This window comes from Theropithecus gelada, chromosome 10 (assembly GCF_003255815.1).
Source record: "Theropithecus gelada isolate Dixy chromosome 10, Tgel_1.0, whole genome shotgun sequence".
Classification (NCBI taxonomy): Eukaryota; Metazoa; Chordata; class Mammalia; order Primates; family Cercopithecidae; genus Theropithecus; species Theropithecus gelada.
Genome location: NC_037678.1, coordinates 46,196,025 through 46,210,760, shown reverse-complemented (window position 1 = coordinate 46,210,760; position 14,736 = coordinate 46,196,025). Strand labels below are relative to the sequence as shown.

At 43.5% G+C, this 14,736-nt stretch overlaps 1 protein-coding gene across 3 annotated transcripts in view; it reads left to right on the top strand.

Annotated features, from left to right (window-relative positions):
• The first annotated feature begins 7,984 nt into the window (after window positions 1–7,984).
• Window positions 7,985–14,736, top strand: part of CASS4 (Cas scaffold protein family member 4) — a 47,123-nt gene continuing 40,371 nt past the window's right edge. For 2 of the 3 annotated variants that reach the window (XM_025398662.1, XM_025398659.1), the window contains exon 1: window positions 7,985–8,241. In XM_025398662.1, coding sequence (XP_025254447.1) covers window positions 8,206–8,241 — 36 coding nt within the window. In that variant the 5' untranslated portion in view covers window positions 7,985–8,205. The remainder of the gene's footprint in view (window positions 8,242–14,736) is intronic. The other variant, XM_025398660.1, reaches the window with a different exon arrangement.

Sequence of the window (14,736 nt, the reverse complement as noted above, 5' to 3'; positions counted from 1 at the left end):
GTGTTACATATTTTTCACTTCAATAAAATTAATGGCCAGTTTTTCCTGACAATTTATAGGAACAGTATCTTTCAACATACTTGCCACATTATCCTGAAATATCTGCAATACTTGTCTTTAGTAACTGTATTTCTGTTAAGATTATGATTTGATGAGAAACAATTGAAAATATATCCGATCTAATCAAATTAGGTCAGCTTCCTATTGCTCTCAGGTGTTGCCTATCTTCACGAATGATTAGTATCGATTGACTTCATTCTTAGGTAGTTTTAAATCTTCATTTCTCTTCAGCATGAACTAACTTCTCATCATGGGGGCACATAGTAACTGCATTCTCAGAAGATTTATGCAGTTAACCAACTGATACAAGTTTTCTTTTTCTTGAATTTTTTTTTTTTAAAAATTGAGACGGAGTTTTGCTCTGTCGCCTAGGTCGGAGTGCCATGTCGTGATCTGAGCTCACTGCAAGCTCTGCCTCCCGGTTTCACACCATTCTCCTGCCTCAGCCTCCCGAGTAGCTGGGACTACTGGTGCCCACCACCACACCCAGCTAATTTTTTTATTTTTATTTTTAGTAGAGCCGGGGTTTTACCATGTTAGCCAGGATGGTCTCGATCTCCTGACCTCGTGATCCACCCAGCTCAGCCTCTGAAAGTGCTGGGATTATACGTGTGAGCCACCGCACCTGGCCTTCTTGGCCTTCTTGAAACTTTTTAGAATATGGCAGTACTTCTCTGGATTCAGCACTAGCAGAGTTAGAGAACTCTGAACTCCCCTCGTACAAACATAAACTTTGCTTTATATTTATCGCAAAAAACAAATATCTTGTGATCTGCATAGGAGTACCTAGAAATATAATCTGGGATCATTTGATAAAAATAGTAAATAGATTGAAGTAAAAGCAATTGCTTTGTATTATAGGAAGTTTTGTTTTGTTTTGTTTTGTTTTGTTTCTGAGACGGAGTTTTGCTCTTGTTGCCCAGGCTGTCATGCAGTGGCACGATCTCGGCTCACCGCAACCACCGCCACCTGGGTTCAAGCGATTCTCCTGCCTCAGTCTCCTGAGTAGCTGGGATTACAGGCATGTGCCACCATGCCAGGCTAATTTTGTATTTTTTTTAAGTAGAGACGGTTTCTCCATGTCGGTCAGGCTGGTCTCGAACTCCCAACCTCAGGTGATCCGCCCACCTCAGCCTCCCAAACTGCTAGGATTACAGGCGTGAGCCACCATGCCTGGCCCCATTATAGGAAGTTATTGAAGTTGTTTGTGTAAAAATTCTGCTTTAGTCATCCTTGAGGATCATTTTAACTCCTTGATCTGTAAAATTGTCTTAAGCATCTTAACATGTTACATCACAGGGTTTTAGCTCAGATTTCCAAAGAGCCATATTTTTTGGTACATAGTGAGTGTCAATTTCTAGTTGTATTTTGCATCCTGATTCTGATATTTGAACTTGGCCATCTGTGGGTGCTACTCTCGTAAGACTAGAAGACGCCTACTAAATAGGAACAAGGATAACCGGTTCTACCAAAAGCATTACCAACCAAACCTCCTCAGTTCTTTTTTCAGACTTTCCTTTTGCTTTCGACCTATTAAACTGTAAAGCAGAGATTTAACATTTCCCTATTCTTCTGCTTTGACTCACATACTGAAATGACCACACGGCACGCCATTGAATCTTTTCAGTTGTTCAGAAATTAAAATAATGCCCATATTTTACAGGTTTTGGAATAGTCTCAGCAATGGATCTGTAATTTCAGGACCTGTATTTAAAAGATCAAGATAGTTTTATATGTTTCAGAATTAGCTGGTTTTTTTGGTTTTTGGGTGTTTTCTGTGGGTTTGTTTTTTGTGTCTTGTTTGGTTGGTTGGTTTTTGTTTTTTAGGTGTTTTCTGTGGGTTTGTTTTTTGTGTTTTGTTTGTTTGTTTTTGGGTTTTTTTCGCTTTTCAAAGGTCACTATCTTGTGAGCCTGGTGTAAATGCCAGGAATGTTGTATGGACTTAGCAACTGCATCTCGTTAATTGTACCACACAACACTCTGCCGTTCAAATAATGAATGATATCTCGTCAGGATACAAACTTATACCCTCTGTGTTATTTTTTTTAAAGGTATGTGATTTCTGAAATAAACTTTTTATAGAATGATAAGCTAGCTTATTTTTTTGGAACTTACTTTGAATATTTCCCACATTTGAACATCTGTTCTCAAACAGCAGTTATGACTTTGGTACTGTTCACACTTTCTTTAGTGCTTTGTTCCAGAAGTCAGGTTTTTATAGCTGGATCACCTTTAGCTCTGTATCTTTGCTCCTCTGCTCTCTATACATTTTTCTTTTTTGAAACAGATTCTCACCCTGCTGCCCAGGCTGGAGTGCATGGCGTGATCTCGGTTCACTGCAACCTCCAGCCCCCAGGTTTAAGCGATTCTCCTGCCTTAGCCTCCTGAGTAGCTGGGATTACAGGCGCATGCCACCACGCCTGGCTAATTTTTTGTATCTTTAGTAGAGACAGGGTTTCGCCATGTCGGCCGGGCTGGTCTTGAACTCCTGACCTTATGATCCACCCACCTTGGCCTCCCAAAGTGCTGGGATTACAGGCGTGAGCCACCGTGCCCGGCTGCTGTCTATGAATTTAAAGAACTTGAGTATAATTCAGTTTTTTGGCTTATTCAGAGAATGCTATCTTTGCTTACATTTTGGTTTCCTTTAGGAAGAGCAGTGTGAGAGAGTCCAGTCTCAGCTCTGTTGCTGACTTGGTAAGTAGTAGGGCAAGTCATTTTTCTGGGATACAGCTTCCTTTTCTGTGACTAAAGGGCTTCATGAAAATAATCTCCAGCATGTGCTTCAACCAGTAAAGCTCTTTGTTTTCCACCTGATGATACAAACAGACTTCAGGGAGGGAGGAAGCCGTTGTTCCTAAGCAGGAGGCGTCTGTTTCCGAAAAGGTGGCAAACCAGATATTTCGAGAGCCCTTTCAAGTCAAACCTGGATAGAACATGTTTTTAATCTCTAATAGCTGAGCCAGCAAGAAAGAAAGAATTCCTGAGAGGCAGAACAAAGCACAAATCCAGAGGATTCGCAGTGCTGGAGCACTTGAGTAGGTCAGTTCCTGTAACCTACTGACGTCTGAGCAGAAGTCAAAGCTCGGAGTCTTCATGGAGTAGGAACTTTGGTCAAGACCCAGGAACCCCAAAGGTGCCCCTTGCAGTAAAAGGATGAACTTGACAAAAACTTGCCTCAGAGAAAGAGACGAGAAATCTGCCTGCTTGGCGCTGGCTCAGGGGTTTTCGGAGAGAGGGTGTCTGGTGTTGGCACAAGGGAGGGTCTCCTGAGAATTCGGTCCACGCACTGTTCCTCATGCGGGTTTGGAACAATTCACGTACCTGTACTGCTCAGAGGACATTGAATGGGGATCTTAAAGCAATCTCCAACCGATGCTGGCCACAGGTATCTGGCAGAGGCCAGCGCAAATTCTCTGTGCAAGAACACATCTTCACCCCAGTCCTCAAATAATTATCCCAGATAAACCTGTGAGGATCACGAACTCACAGGTACGTGAGGAAACAAGCCACCCTGATCAGAATCAGCAAAAATAGCAGAATCAGACTTGCAGGGACCTAGGGAATTACCAGACACAGATTATATTCAGAGAACTAAAACAGTAACTAAAATGGGACCAAGGAGCCGGGCGTGGTGACTCACGCCTGGAATTCCACACTTTGGGAGGCCAAGGCGGTGGGATGGCTTGAGGTCAGGAGTTCGAGACCAGCCTGGGCAATAAGGCAAAACCTCATCTCTACCAAAAATACTAGCCGGGTGTAGTGGTACACACCTGTAGTCCCAGCTACTCAGGAAGCTGAGGCATGAGAATCGCTTGAGCCAGGGAGATGGAGGTTGCAGTAAGCCAGGAGCAAGCCACTGCACTCCAGCCTGGGCAACAAAGTGAGCCTCTGTCTCAAAATAAAATGGGACCAAGGATTTAAAAGCTTGCACAAGGCCAGGCGCCGTGGCTCAAACCTGTAATCTCAGCACTTTGGGAGGCTGAGACTGGTGGATCACTTGAGGCCAGGAGTTCAAGACCAGCCTGACCAACATGGAGAAACCCTAACTCTACTAAAAATACAAAAAAAATTAGCCGGGCGTGGTGGTGCATGCCTGTAATCCCAGCTACTCAGGAGGCTGAGGCAGGAGCATCGCTTGAACCCAGGAGGCAGAGGTTGCGGTGAGCCAAGATCGCACCACTGCACTCCCACCTGAGCAACAGAGCAAGACTCCGTCTCAAAAAAATAAAAATAAAAACTTGCACAAGGGACTGGGCCGGTTTGAATTAAAGAATAAAACTTGTGGAAAACTATCCTACTGGAATGTTTCTCTAGCTTTCGTCATGAATTGCTTTGACCTGAACTCTTACCCTTGGCTTTGCTGCTCCCTGACTGGATATTTGACTCCGTGAAGCCTCTTTCACAGGTGTCTTTTGGCCAAGCAACTCCTCGCCACTCTGTCTGCTCCCCAGTGATGACCGCTTGCCTGGGGCATCATTTTCTGTCTGGCTTGCTGTCCCACCAGCATTCAGCCTTTCCATCCAGCTTCCTGTCCCCACTCTGTCCCCAGAGCATTTCCTTTGCATCCTTGTTTTCAGTTCTTGCCCTAATTCCTTTTCCCTCTCAACCTGGGGGTCAAAACTTGGGTGCTAAAACTAAATAATTACTAATAACTAGAGTGGCTGCAGATTCCCCAGCCCTCCCAGTATTATCCCTGCACCAGAATATTTGGTGAATTTGTTGGCAATTCATGAAATTCTTTTTTTTTTTTTCTTTAAGACAGTCTCACTCTGTCACCCAGGCTGCAGTGCAGTGGTACGATCTCCGCTCACTGCAACCTCCACCTCCCGCGTTCAAACGATTCTCGTGCCTCAGCCTCCCAAGTAGCTGGGATTATATGCATGCACCACCAAGTTCTGCTAATTTTGTACTTTTTGTAGAGACGGGGCTTTGCCATGTTGGCCTGGCTGGTCTTGAACTCCTGGCCTCCCAACGTTCTGGGATTACAAGCCTGAGCTATCTTGTCCGGCCAACTCACGAAATTCTGCTTTGACCAAAACAGCTATTTTTATGAATGATCTTCATGAGATTACAGCCTGAAACTTCCTGCCAACCCTTTAATGTTTTGAACGTTGTAAGTCTGGTGTTCAGCTGTCCTTTATAATTCAAATATCGAGTGCCCAGTGTTTCACTGCTAGCAGTCAGGGAGCTTGGTAGTCACATGAAAACAACAAAAAAGCATACAGAAAAACATGCAAAAGTAATTTTCCTCTCTATGCATGTATAGGGCACTATAGAAGTGAATTGGTCAGACTCAGTTGTCTCAGAAAAGAAAATGTAGACCAAAATACTGTTCTTGGTAGCACATTTGCCAAGAGCATTAAGATTACCTCACTAGAGTCCTCCTGACGTGGTTCCCTTGAACTCCAGCTGTTTCAGCCTTCAGACAACCGGATATTATGCAAGCACCCAATTTCCTAGAATAATAGTTCTTGCAATGTTTGTCCACATTAAAGACTCATTTGCCTTGAAATACTAATGGATTGCAACAAAATGTCTAAAGGCGGTTTCTCACACCTTTCATTCAGAAAAACCATAGAGGCCTCAAATAACAGACCGAGAGGTCAAGTTCCTTATTCACAAAATATCAAACTAGGTATCTATGTGGGAGCTAGTTGATATACTTTCAGGGCCAAAGCCTATGACTTTTATGTCTTTTATTTTCTAGTTTGGGTTGTTTTCCCTAGAAAAAACAACATGCAAATTATAGCATTCTGATCTGTATTATGAGCTTAAGGGCAGGCTCTTCAGTTTGGGGAAGAATCACTGCTGGGAGTTTGCCAAGTTGATGGAAACCATCTGAACGTGAGTTACTGTGTAGTCTTTCCTAAGAGACTTGAATTCAGATTCTGGGTCTGTTACTTTACTATGTGACCTTGGGCAAGTTTATCCATCCTTCCTTTTTATTACAGAGAATTTCAGACATAAATGAAAGTCAATAATACAGCAGAAACAGTGGTTTCCAGGAACTGGGGGAGGAGGGGAATAACAAGTAACTGCTAATATGTAAATGTCCAGGAATTGAAAGAGAATTACTTTTTGGAGTGGTGGTTGACAACTCTGAATGCATTAAAAACCACTTAACTGTATACTTTAAAAAGGTGAATTGGCCAGGTGCGCTGGCTCACGCCTATAATCCCAGCAGTTTGGGAGGCTATGGCAGGCGTATCACGAGGCCAGGAGATGGAGTCCATCCTGGCCAACGTGGTGAAACCCTGTCTCTACTAAAATACAAAAAAATTAGCTGGGCATGGTGGCACACACCTGTAATTCCAGCTACTTGGGAGGCTTAGGCAGGAGAATCGCTTGAAACCTGGAGACAGAGGTTGCAGTGAGCTGAGATTACACCACTGCACTGGTGACAGAGCAAGACTCCATCTTAAAAAAAAAAAAAAAAAAAAAAGGTGAATTTTATGGTACCTGAATTATATCTTAATATAATATTAATATATTAATTATTATTAATATAATTTATATCTTAATATCTCTATGGATTTCCTCCTTGAACCAAACAGTGTTCATTCCATGGGGTCATTGTTCCCTCCCTGTTATCTGCAATCACCTGCAGCATGCCAGTTACTTGGCTCTGGAAGTTAATTTCTAACAACGATAATATTTAAAAATATGGACTGTCTCGGCCAGAAATCAGTCAGCTACTTCAATGGGTAAAATATGTCCTGGTGCCCAGACTTGTGGGGACTACACACCGGACAACCAGAAGACAAGACGCTAAGGCTGTCTGTTGAACTTGTCTCAGAGGCGTGGTAAAAGAAAAGAAGAAAATTTAAAAATAAAAAATAAAAAGATGCTGTCTGACAAGAAGAGAGCAGTGAGCGGAGACACAGCTGGCTGGGGATGGCACTTGAGCCTGGCTTGGAAGAATGGGTACCATTTTGTCTAAATAAAAATGAAGGCCAGGTCCAGGCGTGGTGGCTCACACCTGTAATCCCAGCATTTTGAGAGGCTGAGGTGGGTGGATCACTTGACATCAGGAGTTTGAGACCAGCTTGGCCAAGATGGTGAAGTCCTGTCTACACTGAAAGTACAAAAATTAGCCAGGCGTGGTGGTGGGTGCCTGTAATTCCAGCTGCTTGGGAGGCTGAGGCAGGAGAATCACTTGAACCCGGGAGGTGGAGGTTGCAGTGAGCCGAGATAGCACCACTGCGCTCCAGCCTGAGTGACAGAGAAAGACTCCATCTCAAAAAAAAAAAAAAAATGCAGACTTATTTTGCACAGTGTCTGCTATGCTGTAGGTCCTCTCTAGAGGTTGGATCTGAATGTAGGGAAAGTAGAAAGAGTTGGCAAGTGATGAGAAACTGCATGAGCTAGCGGGGGTTTCAAGTACAGCACACACGATTAGTTGACTTGATTTAAGAGAGAGAATACAGGTGTGGGACTCAGCATAGCCCTCAGTGCAGAGCCAGCACCCAGAAGATGTTAATCATTAGGTACTGTGAGCAAAGACCAGGAGGTGAGCACGGGGTTCTGAGCAGGGAGAATGCGCAACTGACAGGGTGGGTAGAGTGGAGGCTGTGTCCTTTAAGGCGGCCTGCTTGACTGCTTTTATCCTGGCTGTCATAAGGCAAGTTTTTGGGAGCAGGAAGGAAGAAAAGCTGACCGCTATCGGAAATTTGGCTTAGTGGCCTCTCATCAGGGAAATGAGCTTGGTCTGTCGGGTGGGAGTTGTTCCCCAGAGTTCAAAGGACAAGAATGCTGTATGTTCATACACTGAGCTCTTCAAAGTAGGAACTTGGCCCTATAAAGCAGAAGAGTGTTGTTTTTCTTTTCTTCTTCTTCTTTTGTGGTTTCACATAGCAAATGAGTGACGGTCTCTACTTATAGACAAAGTGAGACGTCAGGCAATGAGGCGTGAGTGTGGCTTGTATTTCTGGCCCTCCCCTCCTTCACTGCTTTCATTTTACTCTTATCGTGCTTTCCAGAAAGTTTGCCTGCTGGGAGAGTCTTTTTGATCGTTTCCCGTGTGTTGTCATAGAATTCAGTTTCTGAGAACCAGCCAGAAGCATGCAGTGACATTGCATAATCTGCCTCTGAAGCCGGAGATATTAGCTGTAGAGCTCAGGGCAGCTGCTCCACATCACCGACATGAAGGGAACAGGCGTCGTGGACGGTGCGCCCAAGGTGAGTGATGCGGGGCTGTTTGAATGGGCTCTGGCAGGGAGCAAGCTGTGATGATTAAGGGTATTGACCAGCTTTAGTTGTGACTTTCTAATAAAGGCAAAGGTTGAATACCAGTGACGTGTGAGTTTGAGATTGGAAAGTTTAACATAAGTTTAAGTGTGGGAAATAGATGTGCTGTAAAGCTCCTTACCAGTTTGCATCCAAGATGGGTGCAAATGACTTTGTAGTAGAAATCAGCTTACTTGGTTGACAGCACCGTCCATCATTTTGTGTCCAGCAAACTTCTGAAGCAAGATGTGAGTCTGCCTCAGCCCCCACTAATTCCTTCTTTCTCTGGACCCCAAAGACACTCAGTGCCACTCCAACTGTTCTGATTGATTTCTGTGCTCACCTCGCAATAGCAGAGCCCAGACCCTTGCCTGTAGCCTCCTGTGCTGAGCCCACAGTGGGCAGTTACATGTTATTTTCATGTTTACTTGTGCATTATGTGAGCAAAGCTGGAGCTTTCAGACAGACTTCATGCCTGTCATGAATCAAAAAAGATTCACTATTTAGAAAGGTAAAAGAAGCCAGGCACAGTGGCACATACCTGTACTCCCAGCTACTGGAGAGGCTGAGGTGAAAGGATTAATTGAGCCCAGAAGTTTGAGTCCAGCCTGGGCAACATAGCAAGACCCCATCTCAAAAAAAAAAAGTTAAAATGGTTACCATATTAAAAAAATTTACCCAGATGTAAAGAAAGTGAAGCTCAAGATTGTGTTTTCATCTTGCTATGCCCTTTTTAAATTTTAAGTAGAACAGTAAAAAAGAAATGAAACAAGTACTAAATGGGGAGCTTGCTTATAAAAAAATCAATGCTTATTTTTAATTATAATAAAAGTGACTAGTGTGGCTGGGTGCAGTGGCTCACACCTGTAATCCCAGCACTTTGGGAGGCCAAGGCAGATGCATCACTTGAGACCAGGAGTTTGAGACCAGCCTGACGAAGACGAAAAACCCCATCTCTACCAAAAATACAACAATTAGCTGAGCATGGTGGTGCATGCCTGTGATCCCAGCTACTCGGGAGACTGAGGCACAAGAATTGCTTGAGCCTGGGAGGCAGAGGTTGCAGTGAGCTGAGATTATACCACTGCACTCCGGCCTAGGTGACAGAGCAAGACTCTGTCTCAAAAAAATCAAAACTAAATAACAAAAGAAAAAAATTATAAAAGTCACTAGTGGAATTTATGGCTGAGTAACCCATGATAGTCTCTCTTATATAGATTATATGTAAATACCTTAGCTACCCTAGAATTTTGTCCCCAACTACTTACTTTGAAAATTTTCAAACCATTGGAAAAATATGGGGAGCGTGGGGATTATTCAGTAAATCCCTGCATATCTTTCACCTAGATCATGGGTTTATGGTACTTTGTCATATTTGTGTGCATCTATTTGTGTATATTTAGACACTGGAACACACTTTGTTTTTATTGTTGTTAAACTCTTTGAAAATAAATGGCCAATACAATGATGCTCCACCCCTAAACTTCATTATGTGTCTCCTAAGAACAAGGACATTCATCTACAGAATGTAGAAGAATATCCACATATCATCACCCCCAAGAACATTTCACATTGATTTAATAATGCCATTCTACGATTCAGTCCAATTCACACTGATTTAATAATGCCATTCTACGATTCAGTCCAATTCATATTTTCCAAAGTGATCCTTTGTAGCTTTTCTGGCTGTTGTTATTTGTTTGTATGTTTGTCTTTCTGATCCAGTTGTTGTTTGTCAATTCTCAGTTCTTAATCTAGAACAATCTACTACCTTTTTCTCTTTCATAACATTGACCATTTTTCTAAATAGCCTAGATTTTTTTTTTATGATTTAGACTTCTTTTTACGTGCTGCTTATTCTGCCTAAATAATTTATGTAGCACTTTACAATTGGGTGGGGTTTCGTTATTTAAAAATAATATTTTTAGCAATGGGGGTATCACTCTGTTGTCCAAGCTGGACTCAAATTCCTGAACTCAGGTGATTCTTCTGCCGCAGCCTCCCAAGTAGCTGGGACTACAGGTGCACACCTCCGAGCCCCACTGCAATTTGTAAATAACATGCATGTATGCGTAGAACATGTAATTGATATTCCCAGCATCCCCATGAAATTCTGCTATTAATATTATACAGATAGGCCGGGATCGGTGGCTCACACCTGTAATCCCACCACTTTCAGAGGCTAAAGCGGGTGGATCACTTGAGGTCAGGAGATTAGCCTGGCCAAAATAGTGAAACCCCATCTCTACTAAAAATACAAAAAAATTAGCTGGGCGTAGTGGTGCACGCCTGTATTCCCAGCTATTTGGGAGGCTGAGGCAGGAGAATTGCTTGAACCCAGGAGGTGGAAGTTGCAGTGAGCCAAGATTGTGCCATTGCACTCCAGCCTGGGCAACAAGAGCAAAACTCCATCTCAAAAAAAAAATAATATATATGTGTGTGTGTGTATATATATATATAATGGTAGCCAACCCTTACCAGTTGTCTACGTGTGAGGCCCTGTGCTGAGTGCTCCACTTGCATTGTCTTATTATTACATCCTCACAACATCCTCATGAAGCATATTATTCCCCTGTCACGGACAAGGAAACAAGGCCTCGCTGACTTGCCCAAGGCCATACAGCTAGTAGGTGGCAAGGCCAGGAATCAACCCCAGGCAGACTAAGCTCAGAGCCCCATTCTTAGCTCATTATATTCTCTCCCTTGGATCAGGGGTCGGCAAACTCTTCATAAAGAGCCAGATAGTATTTTATGCTTTGCAGGCCAAATACGATCTCTGTTGCATATTGTTGTTTGTTTACGCAGTCCTTAAGATATGTACAATCATTCTTCGCTCATGTTCATCTGTCTAGATTTGGTCCACAGGCCCTTGTGTAGCAGCCTATGTCATCTCAGTTTACATAGGCCACCCCCACCCATCCACAGAGTACCAGGAAACACCCAAGTTGTCGGCTCCTAGTTCAGAGGCATCCTCAGTTAACCATTTCTTGGGTGTCCTTACAGAAACTATCAATGCTTCTATAAGATATATGTTTTAAGGTTTTACACAAATGAGAGCTGTGAGTAAAGAGCTGTTGAACTTGCCTTTAGCAACTAACAATAGGTACTGGTGTTCAGTTCATATTAGTGCAGTTGATCCATCTCATTAATCTTAATGCCTACATTATTGCTCAATTGCTTAATAAATGGGAGCACAATGCTTCAGGGGGTCATGTCATGTCAGTGGTCCTTAGCTTTGGGGCATTCGCCTTTAAAACAGCCCTGCCTTTCATTCAGGGCCACCACAGATAGCCTTTCAGAAAACACTGAAGTTCGCCTTTGTACCTTGGATGGTAAACAGGGACTGCTCTGGCAAGTTGTTCCTAATTCTACCTGCCGGCCAGTAGCTCTGTTGCCAGTAGAGCTGCTTTCACCTTTGTGCGTAGCAGATTTTGTGTAATTACCAGACCGATTTATTCTGTTTTTTAAAAATTGTTTTATAGAAGAAGGGGACATTTTTTTAAAAACACGTGATATTAGTGACAGGAAACACGGGCCTTAAAGGTGGTAAATTTAACACCTCATTCATTGGTTTATTGGACTCTAGCCAGCTAGTCAACTCCATTCAAGAAATACTAGAAATTTAGTTTTTGTGGAGTTTTTTGAGACGGAGTTTCACTCTGTCGCCCAGGCTGGAGTGCAGTGGCATGATCTTGGCTTACTGCAACCTCCACCTCCCAGGTTCAAGCAATTCTCTTGCCTCAGCTTCCTGAGTAGCTGGGATTACAGGCATGTGCCACCATGCTCAGCTAATTTCTGTATTTTTAGTAGAGACAGAGTTTCACCATGTTGGCCAGGCTGGTCTCAAACTCCTGACCTCAAGTTATCCACCTGTCTTGGCTTCCCAAAGTGCTGGGATTATAGGCGTGAGCCACGGCGCCCGGCCAGAAATTTAGCTCAAGGCAGATAAGTGGGTTTATTATATGTAAGTTCTTATTTTGGATTTTTGGTAGTTTCAAGTTATTAAAATAGAGTCTGCAATACACTTTAGTGATTCAGTCCTGTTTGCTGTAAATTCTGTTTACTTCCGTGTGTGTGCGCGCACACATGCTATTACAGGTAATATTGAAATTGGCATCTTCATACACAGCCCTTTTTTCCCCCTAATAACATTATTTTCTCACTGGAGTAAATGTCCAGGAATTGAAAGAAGATTACTGAATGAAATAAGCATTGGCACTTATTTTCCATCATTTTCTGAGAATTTCTGATATTTGATTCTACTTTAAACCTACTTTCCACAGTATTTTCTCTACAATCTGTACTTTCTTTCATAAAGACAGCTATGTGCTCACTCAGTTTTCTGAAGGCACTTTTCAAGCAAGCATCTTTATTATGTTATTGAAGAATGGATGGTCCAATATTTATACTGTAAGAACATTTAAATGTGCTTAATTATCTTTCACGTTTCAAATTCAGCCTCAATTAAAGAGCAAATCTTTTTTGTCTCTCTTCCATCTCAACTCTGAGTGGCATGGTTCCGGACCCACTCAAGAAAGATCAAGGGGCAGACGTAGAATTTTTTGTAAAATCTTCCACATTCTCAAGATTGGTTTAAACACGACAAAATGTGGTGGCTTGGAAATGTCTGCCACGTGGTGGGACTTGGCTTGCTTCAGTGCTTCTGGGCAAGAAAGCCTGGTGAAGCTTCACTTGTGAGTGGAGAGCAGTTTTAGGTTCTCTTTGTACCTTTAGCATCTCTGAGGTGGTAAGCAAGACATTTCAGACTCAGTCTCTGTTGAAGGGCAAATGGGATTGTGTGCAGAAAGCTGATTTGTCCCTTGAGGGCCCATTAGATCCCACTCCCAGCAGCTCTCCTGCCTCAGTTCCTTCCCCTTCTCCCCTGCTGTTCCCCATCCTGGATGCTCCTCTCTCTAGCCAGCATCACCTCACCCAGAGGCCTCTCTGGACCATGCTGTGCAAATCACTTCCCCCCCTACACAGGCCCACCGCCATCACTCTCATCTATCTTACCTTCATTTATTAAGATCTGAAATTATCTCACTTTATTTGTTCATCTGTCTTCCTCTCTGGGAGCAAAATTCCATGAGGGACAGACCTGGACTTTCTTATTTCGTGCTGCATCTCTGGTGCCTACGGCAGTGCCTGCACAAAGTAGATGCTCAATAAATGCTTTGTGGTAATGTGTGTGAATGAATGGGAGGTTACAGGGAGTGCAGGTGGAGCCCTGGCTGCAGCCCTGCTGTGAGGATAGGAACAGCACTACTTTCTAGTCAGCAGGTGTTTGGCAACAGAGGTCATTCCTGACTCTCAGCTCTCTAACCCCTACCTGGCCTCGGCCTAAGCCACCACTCAGCCTGTTCTCTTGACAGTTGGCCCCTCCTTTTCCATGGTCAGATGTTGCCTTAGATGCAAGCTGTTGCTATTGAAATCAAGGTCACAAAGACCTGTTGCTTCCCTCCAGCATTTCCCAGCAACTTCCTCCCTTCATCTATTCCACGAGGTAAAACAGCCCAGATACAACACCCAACTCAAAAACACAGCTCACCATCCATGGCTCAGCCATTCACTCAATGCATAGTATTGGGCTCTGGGGGTTCAGGGTGATCAAGACAGAACTGACATTCCAGTGGAGTCAGCATGACAGTGAGTAAATAGACCCATGGTTTCAGGTGGTGAGAACTGCCAGAAAGAGGATAAAACAGGGGGATCTGATGGAGGCGATGGGTGGAAAAGGCCACTCTGAAGACCCAAGAGATGGGAAAAGCATTCCAGGCAGAGGGAACAGCAGATGCTAAAGCCCTGCAGTGGGAATGCATTCAGCATAGCAGAGTGCCCATATAAAAACCAGTGGGGTCAAAGCAGAGTAAACTGAGAGAGAGAGTGGTCGGAAGTGAGATCTGAGGTGTTAGCAAGATAACATAGGGCCCGGTCGGCCGTGTAAGAGCTTCGAAGCCATTCTAATTGCAAAGGAAACCACCAACCCACTTAAGGCAGGAGATGACATGGTCTGATTTATGTTTTCTAGATCACTCAGGCTGCTGTGCAATAAATGGGCTGTAGGTAGGAAAGAGCCAAAGCTGGTAAATGTGGAGACTTCAGTGTAGGTGGCTTCATTTTCCACTGGGGTGGCGCCCTGCTCTTCTCCATGGACATGAAGGAGAATCATGTACTCTGTCTTCAGAAAAAGTAAAACTTTCGGTGTTTGAGACCGCTGGTTGCCGTGTGGGGTGGGGAGTGGTTGTGAGCATAACAAATAGTAAATCGAGGAGTAGATAGCTTCTATTTATGTGTGCCATGTTTGATTCAGGAACACAATGTACCTTTCATTCCTTCAACAAATATTGAATGCCTGCTGCATGCCAGGCATTGTTCTAAATGCTTCCAAGGCCAAGTGCCTGGTCCCCTGTCTCCATATGTAGTAAATAATTATTATGACTAATAAAA